This window comes from Ranitomeya imitator, chromosome 5 (assembly GCF_032444005.1).
Source record: "Ranitomeya imitator isolate aRanImi1 chromosome 5, aRanImi1.pri, whole genome shotgun sequence".
Lineage (NCBI taxonomy): Eukaryota > Metazoa > Chordata > Amphibia > Anura > Dendrobatidae > Ranitomeya > Ranitomeya imitator.
The window spans coordinates 646,505,141-646,517,340 of NC_091286.1; the positions used below are offsets into that span (position 1 = coordinate 646,505,141).

General features: G+C 44.7%; 1 protein-coding gene and 1 long non-coding RNA gene across 3 annotated transcripts; one reads left to right on the forward strand and one right to left on the reverse strand.

Annotated features, from left to right (window-relative positions):
* Nucleotides 1-3,527: 3,527 nt before the first annotated feature.
* Nucleotides 3,528-5,952, reverse strand: LOC138638670 (uncharacterized). The gene is made up of 3 exons (XR_011312529.1): nt 4,832-5,952; nt 4,435-4,598; nt 3,528-3,890 (listed from the first exon to the last, which is right to left on the reverse strand). It is a non-coding gene; the product is annotated as an uncharacterized lncRNA (long non-coding RNA).
* Nucleotides 5,953-7,379: 1,427 nt separating this feature from the next.
* On the forward strand, nt 7,380-9,694 carry LOC138638671 (uncharacterized). Of its 2 annotated transcripts, XM_069728153.1 has the most exons (3): nt 7,380-7,998; nt 8,345-8,425; nt 8,750-9,694. In XM_069728153.1, the coding sequence occupies exons 1-3, from the start codon at nt 7,402-7,404 to the stop codon at nt 8,756-8,758; spliced, it is 687 nt and encodes a 228-aa protein (XP_069584254.1). In that variant the 5' UTR covers nt 7,380-7,401; the 3' UTR covers nt 8,759-9,694. The 2 variants fall into 2 exon arrangements, with proteins under 2 accessions (XP_069584254.1, XP_069584253.1); XM_069728152.1 differs by having other exon boundaries at nt 7,380-8,425.
* Nucleotides 9,695-12,200: the final 2,506 nt, after the last annotated feature.

The following is a 12,200-nucleotide window of genomic DNA, read 5'->3' on the forward strand; positions in this document are numbered from 1 at the left end:
CCAATGAAGGTGAACGCAGAGTGTGGGCAGCGTGATGACATAGGTCCTGGTCCCCACCATCTTAGAGAAGGGCATTGCAGTGATTGGCTTGCTGTTTGCGGCGTCACAGGGGCTATAAAGGGGCGTTCCCGCCGACCGCCATCTTACTGCTGCTGATCTGAGCCTAGGGAGAGGTTGCTGCCGCTTCGTCAGAAGCAGGGATAGCGTTAGGCAGGGTCCATTAACCACCAAACCGCTTGTGCTGTAGCGATTTGCACTGTCCAACACCACCTTCGGTGTGCAGGGACAGTGGAAGCTACATTTTTTTTCCCCCTCAGCGCTGTAGCTCATTGGGCTGCCCTAGAAGGCTCCCTGATAGCTGCATTGCTGTGTGTACGCCGCTGTGCAAACCAACTGCTTTTTTCAAAGCAGAAATCCTCTTGTTCCTTCCTTTCTGCACAGCTATCTTGTTTGTTTGTCCACACTTTTTATTTAATTTGTGCATCAGTCCACTCCTTATTGCTGCCTGCCATACCTGGCTGAGATTACTGCAGGGAGATAGTAATTGAAGGACAGTTCCTTTTTTTTTTTTGTGGGAGATTAAGATTGGCATTTCTGCTAGAGTGCCATCCCTGTCTGTGCCATCTCTCACTCAGTGGGCCATAGAAAGCCTATTTATTTTTTTGCTTGATTTGGGTTCTAAAATCTACCTGAAAAAATCACTACATCAATCAGTGGGAGAAAAATATTGGCCTCAGGGCTTGTGTGCCACTCCTGACTCCTGTGTGTGCCATCTCTCAGTCAGTGGGCCATAGAAAGCCTATTTATTTTTTTGCTTGATTTGGGTTCCAAAATCTACCTGAAAAAATCACTACATCAATCAGTGGGAGAAAAATATTGGCCTCAGGGCTTGTGTGCCACTCCTGACTCCTGTGTGCATCATCACTCACTCAGTGGGCCATAGAAAGCCTATTATTTTTTTTTTGCTTTATTTGGGTTCTAAATTCTACCTGAAAAAATCAATAAATCAATCAGTGGGAGATTAATATTGGCCTTTGGGACAAACGAAAAGAGAAAGGGTAGACTAAAAATAGTATGCACAACCCAAAATATAGAGACAATCGGTAGTACTATAAAGCAAAACACCTTTATTAAACACCTCAAAAAACATGTTAAAAACATTTAAAAACAAATGTACAAATCCCTATACCCATCATATCCCATAATAAATGACAATCCCATAATACAATAGGAAAACAGTAATATCCTACCCTAGATGCACCTAGTCACATATGCTCTCCTGCAAAAATGTGCCTATACAGGCCGCAAAGGACTCGACCACAATATGTCAGTATCCACTGCTAATAACCAAAAAATGAAACATCCATGCAATACATGGTCCTGAGATTGAAATGTGATAGCATGCTATATAACAGCTGTGGATATAACCTGTCCTGCGTCAATTCTGGTATATGGAGATGCAGCAATGTCAAAGGGCACAGAGCACCACAAGGGTTAAATCCACATAGAGCCAGGGAACATAACAGCCCCAAAATGGCCCTGAGGTAGGAGAAGGATAAGGTGGGAGCGCACCCCACGCGTATCGCTGCCTCCGCAGCTTCGTCAGGGGAAGTGAAACTAAAGGTGCAACAGTGTGTGCTTAAATAATAAATCCAATAAGGTAAATTGCATACCGGTGTGGGAGAGAGAGAGAGAGGTAAAAGCCGGAAGATGCCGGCGACGCCATGACGACAGGAACGCAATCATAATGAACGGCAATCCTAGAGCGTCCAAAGGGTCACATGCGCACGCGCAAACCGCGGTATTCCATAGGACCACGTTGCGCACGCGCCGTGCCAGCCGGCTAGATGGACACGTCATAGGACACAGGGCAAAGAGAAATGGAATAAAGCCCGAGGACCGGACTAAGCTAGCGAGGCCGGCTAGATGGACACATCATGGGACACAGAGCAGAGGGGGTGGGATAAGGACCAAAAAGCCAGAGAGGGGGGAAGGGAGGGGAAAAAAAAACAAAAAAAAAAAAAAAAAAACACAACAGGTAAAAAGAGGGCAGAGTGTGCATGTTGCAGCAAGACACAGAGGCACAAGATATCCACCCGCAGAATGCCGGGAGATATCACAATCATAGACATATACTAGTGATTAAAGGCAAAACCGCCAAAGGACACAAAAAGACAGGGCATATAAAGCCACCCAGAAAACCTGAAAGGGAGAAAGGAATATTATTATTGTTGGCAAGTGCACAGGTATAAGTGCACGTAAACACCTATACAGCAACCATATACAGTATATAACAATATCAGGCAAAAAACACACACATATATAAATATAAACAGACTGATGTCCCTTGAGTCCGTAAGTATATGTACGAGTATTCTCTCAATGCTGCTATGTAGACGTTTCCGGTCCCCAGCTTATAGTCCCATAGTCGATGAGGCCGACACCATCCAGATCTATACGAGAGAAAGCACTCTTCATCACAAGCCCCTTCCGACTTGCCAATCTCAAATGCGCATCCGAGCCCATGGTCCATAATAGGAGTTTGCCATAAAATCCGCATTGTAGCTGTGAGAGCAAAATCTCTTCTGCATAAGATGTCCTTCCATTTGCCATAATTGGCATGCCGCACATCCACCCTCCAGGGTCCACTTCATTATCTAATGTGTCAAAGACCTCTGCATCCATGTTGGTCCCCACAGTAAGCTTGTAATATCCATATCCCAATTTCCAGGGATGATCATCACCCTTTTGGGTGCATCCTCAGCCTTCCTGAATGGAGACAAATGCAAAATTAGATATGGGCACCAAATCTGAAGGGAACCAAATCAGACGTCCCAGAAACTAAAAATACCCCAATGAATCTACGCGCCAACTATCCTAGGAACCCCGTGAAGAGCAATTCCTCATTTAGGCCCATGGGTGCGACCGCCTGAAGATCGAAAATCCACCTGGACTCAGCACGCAAGAGATAGTTAGATATATTGCCACCCCTTTCGCCACAGGAAACCCTCTGTAACCCCACAACTTGCAAATCAATGGGCGAACCCCTATGTTTCAGCAAGAAATGCGCCGCCACAGGAGTCAAGATTTTACCTTTGCCTTGGTCCGTAGCCGCCAGGCGTATGGTTGATACGTGTTTTTGAAACCTCTTACGTAGTTCTTGGGATGTTTGCCCTACATAGATCATATTACAAGGGCAAATTAGCACATAAATAACATTTCTGCTCCTGCAGTTGATGTAAGCCTTTAACGCATGTCTGCTGGAGTTCGTGGGGTGTGTAAATATGTCCCGGGTGGGCGTCATAAAGGGGCAGACATTACATTCCCCACAGGGGAATGATCCCTTGAGGACAATACCCCTATTAAGTTTGACCGTGGGCCTAGAAAAATGGCTCCTGGTCAACAACTGCCTCAGATTCGGGGCTCTTCTAGATGTCAATAACGGCCTATTGCTGATGACTTGTGTGGTTTGCATATCTGTTTGCAAGATCGGCCAATGTCTAGTGAGGATGTGTCTTACTTGCCCCCAGCTGTCATTATAGTCCGTGATGAACCTCGTCTGCGATTCTCGGGAACGACCCACAGGAATCAAAAGTGAGGCCTGATCATGTTGTCTTGCTCGCTGGAAAGCCGTGGCAACCACTCGTTTGGGATAACTCCTCTGTCTGAAGCGGTCCGTCAGATCCCGAGCTTGCATCAGAAAGTCTTGATCCCGAGTGCAATTACGTCTAATGCGTAAAAATTGTCCCGTCGGGACGCCCACCTTCGTGTGCCAAGGGTGAAAACTGTTGAACTCCAAAAGAGCGTTAGTAGCAGTGGGCTTCCGGAAAAGGTCCGTGACCAGCTTGTTCCCTTGTACGAAAATTCTCAGATCCAGAAAGCTAGTCGAACTGTTGGAAATAGAGTGGGTTAAAAAGATATTATGGGGGTTGGAATTGAGGCTGTGGATGAAATCAGTACAACCCTCCCTGCTGCCCGACCAAATAAAGAATAAGTCATCGATATAGCGATGCCAATTCCGGACATGATGTTGATATGCCAGGGATGGGTACACAAACACCTCCTCCCACCAACCTAAGAAGATGTTTGCGTAGGTTGGTGCACATTTCGCCCCCATTGCCACTCCAGCTGTCTGTAAACAAAATGTTCTGTCAAACAAAAAATAGTTGTGATGAAGAACAAATTTCAGCAGATCCAACAGAAAAGAATCATGCCCCCGATCTGAGTGTGACAGTTTGTCTAGGCAAAAAGTAACCGCATGCAGGCCATCACTATGCTTGATGTTGGAGTACAAAGACTCCACATCACAAGTTACCAGGTAGAATTCTCCCGGCAGTTCTATCCGTCCACAGACCTCAATAAAATGGGCAGAATCCCTTATAAAGGAGGGCAAGGCCGTGACTATTGGCTGGAAGAAGAAGTCCAAATACTCACTTGCCCGCTCGCAGATACTCCCAATGCTAGAAACAATCGGCCTTCCTGGTGGTTTCTTCTCGTCTTTATGTATCTTCGGCAACATATAAAATGTTGCCGTGACCGGATGTTCCACCCATAAATATTTTTTCTCTTGGGGCGAGATAATGCCGAAACTTAGCGTCCTGCAGAGTAAAGAGTCAAATTTAGACGCAAACACTGCCGTGGGATCTGAAGGTAATTTTTGATAGCATCTGGGGTTAGTGAGCTGTCTATTGGCCTCCTCTAAATATGCTTCAATTGACCACAGCACCACATTGCCCCCCTTATCCGCCTCTTTAATCACAAATTCCTTGTTGCTTTGTAAGTCCCGCAAGGCCCGTTTTTCGGCAAGATTAAGGTTAGAGGATCTACCCACCTGTGTTGGCATTGCCAGAATGTCTCGTTTCACCAGCTCAAAGAATATCTTGATTGCGGGTACCAAGGAAAAGGAAGGCGTTTTAAGGGATCTATTTCTGCCAGGGAACTTTCTTCTGGTACACCCTGATTCGTTCTCCTCCAGTAGGGCTAGTAGATCTTGAAAGGCTTGGCGCTCATCCTCAGGTATTGATTGTAGAATATCCGGTTTTTTGTAGATAACCTGAAATGTGAGGTTCCTACAAAACAAATAGAGGTCCTTAACTAAAGTAAATTTGTCGGCCGTATGTGTGGGAGCAAAAGTTAAACCCCTCTTCAGGACGGCAAGTTCCACCGCAGTAAGTTCATATTTAGAAAGATTTATTACCTGGAGGGTGGATGTAGAGGCTCCAGAGGTCTGTTCCGTATCAGGGGGGGAGGAGGCTTGATTTATTTCCGTCTGGTTGAGTATTTGTGGGGGTAAGTCGGATTGTGGTCCCTGTGGCGCGTTATGCGTTTTCTTGTTCCCCCTCCGTCTCCTCCCACGCCTGGTCCGTGGTCTACCTCGCTTCCGGTGGAAGATAAAAAATCATCACTAGAGCTTTCTTCACCACGAGGTAGAGAGGTGGATATTGTAGTTGCTGTCACGGAACCATGGCCATAGGTTCTAGTACGGCGTGGGTTACCCCTGTGCGTCCATCTATACACTGCATTTTGCTCAAAATCAGTCCTGTCCCTAAGAAGTTTTTTACGCTTCCTGCTCGTCACCTCTACCTCATATTTGTCCAAGGTCTCTTTAAGTGTGGTCTTGAAGGTATGCACCTGTGTCCCTTCAAATGTGTTCAATTTGGTTTCCAATTCTATAATGGAGGTCTTGGTCACCGTAAACAGGTCTCTGTCATGCTCCAATAATAGGTTGATAAGTATATTTGAACAGCGTGTAAGACCCTGTTCCCAAATCTGTTTAAATGATCCTGAGGGTTCCCAAGCTGGAAATATGGAGACCCTCAAACCACGAGGTATCAAACCTAATTTCAAATACTCTTCTAGACTCCTCATGTTCCACCAGAGTCTAATCCCTGTCTTATGTGCCCTCATCAATTCTGAGCACACATTGGAAAAACCTGATTCTGACTCAACAGCAACCGATCCAGAAAGATCAAACACGTTGGATGGTTTGGCTAGCCAGGCCGCCTCCCTAGCCTCCCAGTCCATCACCCTAAACCCGAGTATGCAAAAACCAATATGAAAAAAAAAAAAAAAAAAAAAAAATAATTATATATATAATAATAATAATAATATACAAAATTACGCAAAAATATGCGTGTGCTGCTCCCAAAGAACACCCCGGGACACGGGGCAACAACTAGCACAAGAGTAAAGATAGAAAGGGGCGCACCAATATATAATGTCACAGTCACCATCAAGGGGTGCAATACTTAGTCTATAAATAGAACAGGACAAACGAAAAGAGAAAGGGTAGACTAAAAATAGTATGCACAACCCAAAATATAGAGACAATCGGTAGTACTATAAAGCAAAACACCTTTATTAAACACCTCAAAAAACATGTTAAAAACATTTAAAAACAAATGTACAAATCCCTATACCCATCATATCCCATAATAAATGACAATCCCATAATACAATAGGAAAACAGTAATATCCTACCCTAGATGCACCTAGTCACATATGCTCTCCTGCAAAAATGTGCCTATACAGGCCGCAAAGGACTCGACCACAATATGTCAGTATCCACTGCTAATAACCAAAAAATGAAACATCCATGCAATACATGGTCCTGAGATTGAAATGTGATAGCATGCTATATAACAGCTGTGGATACAACCTGTCCTGCGTCAATTCTGGTATATGGAGATGCAGCAATGTCAAAGGGCACAGAGCACCACAAGGGTTAAATCCACATAGAGCCAGGGAACATAACAGCCCCAAAATGGCCCTGAGGTAGGAGAAGGATAAGGTGGGAGCGCACCCCACGCGTATTGCTGCCTCCGCAGCTTCGTCAGGGGAAGTGAAACTAAAGGTGCAACAGTGTGTGCTTAAATAATAAATCCAATAAGGTGAATTGCATACCGGTGTGGGAGAGAGAGAGAGAGGTAAAAGCCGGAAGACGCCGGCGACGCCATGACGACAGGAACACAATCATAATGAACGGCAATCCTAGAGCGTCCAAAGGGTCACATGCGCACGCGCAAACCGCGGTATTCCATAGGACCACGTTGCGCACGCGCCGTGCCAGCCGGCTAGATGGACACGTCATAGGACACAGGGCAAAGAGAAATGGAATAAAGCCCGAGGACCGGACTAAGCTAGCGAGGCCGGCTAGATGGACACATCATGGGACACAGAGCAGAGGGGGTGGGATAAGGACCAAAAAGCCAGAGAGGGGGGAAGGGAGGGGAAAAAAAAAAAAAAAAAAACACAACAGGTAAAAAGAGGGCAGAGTGTGCATGTTGCAGCAAGACACAGAGGCACAAGATATCTTTTCTGTTGGATCTGCTGAAATTTGTTCTTCATCACAACTATTTTTTGTTTGACAGAACATTTTATTTACAGACAGCTGGAGTGGCAATGGGGGCGAAATGTGCACCAACCTACGCAAACATCTTCTTAGGTTGGTGGGAGGAGGTGTTTGTGTACCCATCCCTGGCATATCAACATCATGTCCGGAATTGGCATCGCTATATCGATGACTTATTCTTTATTTGGTCGGGCAGCAGGGAGGGTTGTACTGATTTCATCCACAGCCTCAATTCCAACCCCCATAATATCTTTTTAACCCACTCTATTTCCAACAGTTCGACTAGCTTTCTGGATCTGAGAATTTTCGTACAAGGGAACAAGCTGGTCACGGACCTTTTCCGGAAGCCCACTGCTACTAACGCTCTTTTGGAGTTCAACAGTTTTCACCCTTGGCACACGAAGGTGGGCGTCCCGACGGGACAATTTTTACGCATTAGACGTAATTGCACTCGGGATCAAGACTTTCTGATGCAAGCTCGGGATCTGACGGACCGCTTCAGACAGAGGAGTTATCCCAAACGAGTGGTTGCCACGGCTTTCCAGCGAGCAAGACAACATGATCAGGCCTCACTTTTGATTCCTGTGGGTCGTTCCCGAGAATCGCAGACGAGGTTCATCACGGACTATAATGACAGCTGGGGGCAGGTAAGACACATCCTCACTAGACATTGGCCGATCTTGCAAACAGATATGCAAACCACACAAGTCATCAGCAATAGGCCGTTATTGACATCTAGAAGAGCCCCGAATCTGAGGCAGTTGTTGACCAGGAGCCATTTTTCTAGGCCCACGGTCAAACTTAATAGGGGTATTGTCCTCAAGGGATCATTCCCCTGTGGGGAATGTAATGTCTGCCCCTTTATGACGCCCACCCGGGACATATTTACACACCCCACGAACTCCAGCAGACATGCGTTAAAGGCTTACATCAACTGCAGGAGCAGAAATGTTATTTATGTGCTAATTTGCCCTTGTAATATGATCTATGTAGGGCAAACATCCCAAGAACTACGTAAGAGGTTTCAAAAACACGTATCAACCATACGCCTGGCGGCTACGGACCAAGGCAAAGGTAAAATCTTGACTCCTGTGGCGGCGCATTTCTTGCTGAAACATAGGGGTTCGCCCATTGATTTGCAAGTTGTGGGGTTACAGAGGGTTTCCTGTGGCGAAAGGGGTGGCAATATATCTAACTATCTCTTGCGTGCTGAGTCCAGGTGGATTTTCGATCTTCAGGCGGTCGCACCCATGGGCCTAAATGAGGAATTGCTCTTCACGGGGTTCCTAGGATAGTTGGCGCGTAGATTCATTGGGGTATTTTTAGTTTCTGGGACGTCTGATTTGGTTCCCTTCAGATTTGGTGCCCATATCTAATTTTGCATTTGTCTCCATTCAGGAAGGCTGAGGACGCACCCAAAAGGGTGATGATCATCCCTGGAAATTGGGATATGGATATTACAAGCTTACTGTGGGGACCAACATGGATGCAGAGGTCTTTGACACATTAGATAATGAAGTGGACCCTGGAGGGTGGATGTGCGGCATGCCATTATGGCAAATGGAAGGACATCTTATGCAGAAGAGATTTTGCTCTCACAGCTACAATGCGGATTTTATGGCAAACTCCTATTATGGACCATGGGCTCGGATGCGCATTTGAGATTGGCAAGTCGGAAGGGGCTTGTGATGAAGAGTGCTTTCTCTCGTATAGATCTGGATGGTGTCGGCCTCATCGACTATGGGACTATAAGCTGGGGACCGGAAACGTCTACATAGCGGCATTGAGAGAATACTCGTACATATACTTACGGACTCAAGGGACATCAGTCTGTTTATATTTATATATGTGTGTGTTTTTTGCCTGATATTGTTATATACTGTATATGGTTGCTGTATAGGTGTTTACGTGCACTTATACCTGTGCACTTGCCAACAATAATAATATTCCTTTCTCCCTTTCAGGTTTTCTGGGTGGCTTTATATGCCCTGTCTTTTTGTGTCCTTTGGCGGTTTTGCCTTTAATCACTAGTATATGTCTATGATTGTGATATCTCCCGGCATTCTGCGGGTGGATATCTTGTGCCTCTGTGTCTTGCTGCAACATGCACACTCTGCCCTCTTTTTACCTGTTGTGTTTTTTTTTTTTTTTTTTTTCCCCTCCCTTCCCCCCTCTCTGGCTTTTTGGTCCTTATCCCACCCCCTCTGCTCTGTGTCCCATGATGTGTCCATCTAGCCGGCCTCGCTAGCTTAGTCCGGTCCTCGGGCTTTATTCCATTTCTCTTTGCCCTGTGTCCTATGACGTGTCCATCTAGCCGGCTGGCACGGCGCGTGCGCAACGTGGTCCTATGGAATACCGTGGTTTGCGCGTGCGCATGTGACCCTTTGGACGCTCTAGGATTGCCGTTCATTATGATTGTGTTCCTGTCGTCATGGCGTCGCCGGCGTCTTCCGGCTTTTACCTCTCTCTCTCTCTCCCACACCGGTATGCAATTTACCTTATTGGATTTATTATTTAAGCACACACTGTTGCACCTTTAGTTTCACTTCCCCTGACGAAGCTGCGGAGGCAGCGATACGCGTGGGGTGCGCTCCCACCTTATCCTTCTCCTACCTCAGGGCCATTTTGGGGCTGTTATGTTCCCTGGCTCTATGTGGATTTAACCCTTGTGGTGCTCTGTGCCCTTTGACATTGCTGCATCTCCATATACCAGAATTGACGCAGGACAGGTTGTATCCACAGCTGTTATATAGCATGCTATCACATTTCAATCTCAGGACCATGTATTGCATGGATGTTTCATTTTTTGGTTATTAGCAGTGGATACTGACATATTGTGGTCGAGTCCTTTGCGGCCTGTATAGGCACATTTTTGCAGGAGAGCATATGTGACTAGGTGCATCTAGGGTAGGATATTACTGTTTTCCTATTGTATTATGGGATTGTCATTTATTATGGGATATGATGGGTATAGGGATTTGTACATTTGTTTTTAAATGTTTTTAACATGTTTTTTGAGGTGTTTAATAAAGGTGTTTTGCTTTATAGTACTACCGATTGTCTCTATATTTTGGGTTGTGCATACTATTTTTAGTCTACCCTTTCTCTTTTCGTTTGTCCTGTTCTATTTATAGACTAAGTATTGCACCCCTTGATGGTGACTGTGACATTATATATTGGTGCGCCCCTTTCTATCTTTACTCTAATATTGGCCTTTGGGCTTGTGTGCCAGTCCTAAGCGTGCCATCTCTCTCTCTCAGATAGTGGGCCATAGAAAGCCTATTTATTATTTTTTTTATTGGGTTTATAAATTTTCCCTGAAAAAAAAAAAAAAAAAGTGGGAGATTAATATTGGCCTCTGGGCTTGTGTGCCAGTCCTGAGCGTGCCATCTCTCTCACAAATAGTGGGCCATAGAAAGCCTATTTATTTATTTTTTTTTGGTTTTATAAATTCTCCCTGAAAAAAAAAAGGGAGATTAATATTGGCCTTTGGGCTTGTGTGCCAGTCCTAAGCGTGCCATCTCTCTCTCTCAGATAGTGGGCCATAGAAAGCCTATTTATTATTTTTTTTATTGGGTTTATAAATTTTCCCTGAAAAAAAAAAAAAAAAGTGGGAGATTAATATTGGCCTCTGGGCTTGTGTGCCAGTCCTGAGCGTGCCATCTCTCTCACAAATAGTGGGCCATAGAAAGCCTATTTATTTTTTTTTTTTTTTGGTTTTATAAATTCTCCCTGAAAAAAAAAAGGGAGATTAATATTGGCCTTTGGGCTTGTGTGCCAGTCCTAAGCGTGCCATCTCTCTCACTCAGATAGTGAGCCATAGAAAGCCTATTTATTTTTTGGGTTGATTTGGGTTCTAGATTCTACCTGAAAAAATCAATAAATCAATCAGTGGGAGATAAATATTGGCCTCTGGGCTTGTGTGCCACTCCTGACTCCTGTGTGCGTCATCTCTCACTCAGTGGGCCATAGAAAGCCTATTTTTTGTTTTATTTGTTTTCTAAATTCTCCCTGAAAAAATCATTTTATTTTATTTGGTTTCTAAATTCTTCCTGAAAAAAATCATTTTTTTTTTTTTTATTTTTTTTTTCTAAAGTCTCCCTGAAAAAAAAAAAAAAATCAAATCAGTGGGAGATTAATATTGCCCTTTCTGCTTGTGTGCCAGTCTTGACTCCTGGGTGTGCCATCACTCTCTCTCTCCAATTAACATAGTAACATAGTTAGTAAGGCCGAAAAAAGACATTTGTCCATCCAGTTCAGCCTATATTCCATCATAATAAATACCCAGATCTACGTTCTTCTACAGAACCTAATAATTGTATGATACAATATTGTTCTGCTCCAGGAAGACATCCAGGCCTCTCTTGAACCCCTCGACTGAGTTCGCCATCACCACCTCCTCAGGCAAGCAATTCCAGATTCTCACTGCCCTAACAGTAAAGAATCCTCTTCTGTGTTGGTGGAAAAACCTTCTCTCCTCCAGACGCAAAGAATGCCCCCTTGTGCCCGTCACCTTCCTTGGTATAAACAGATCCTCAGCGAGATATTTGTATTGTCCCCTTATATACTTATACATGGTTATTAGATCGCCCCTCAGTCGTCTTTTTTCTAGACTAAATAATCCTAATTTCGCTAATCTATCTGGGTATTGTAGTTCTCCCATCCCCTTTATTAATTTTGTTGCCCTCCTTTGTACTCTCTCTAGTTCCATTATATCCTTCCTGAGCACCGGTGCCCAAAACTGGACACAGTACTCCATGTGCGGTCTAACTAGGGATTTGTACAGAGGCAATTGTGGGCCATAGAAAGCCTATTATTTTTTTTGCCTAATTTGGGTTCCAAAATCTAC

Excerpts from the sequence above, each read along its gene's own strand:
- LOC138638671 (XM_069728152.1), top strand. The coding sequence starts at position 7,402 with ATGGGGGCGAAATGTGCACCAACCTACGCAAACATCTTCTTAGGTTGG. Across the intron at positions 8,426-8,749 it reads GGCTACGGACCAAGGCAAAG|GAAGGCTGAGGACGCACCCA; the intron begins GTAAAATCTTGA and ends GTCTCCATTCAG.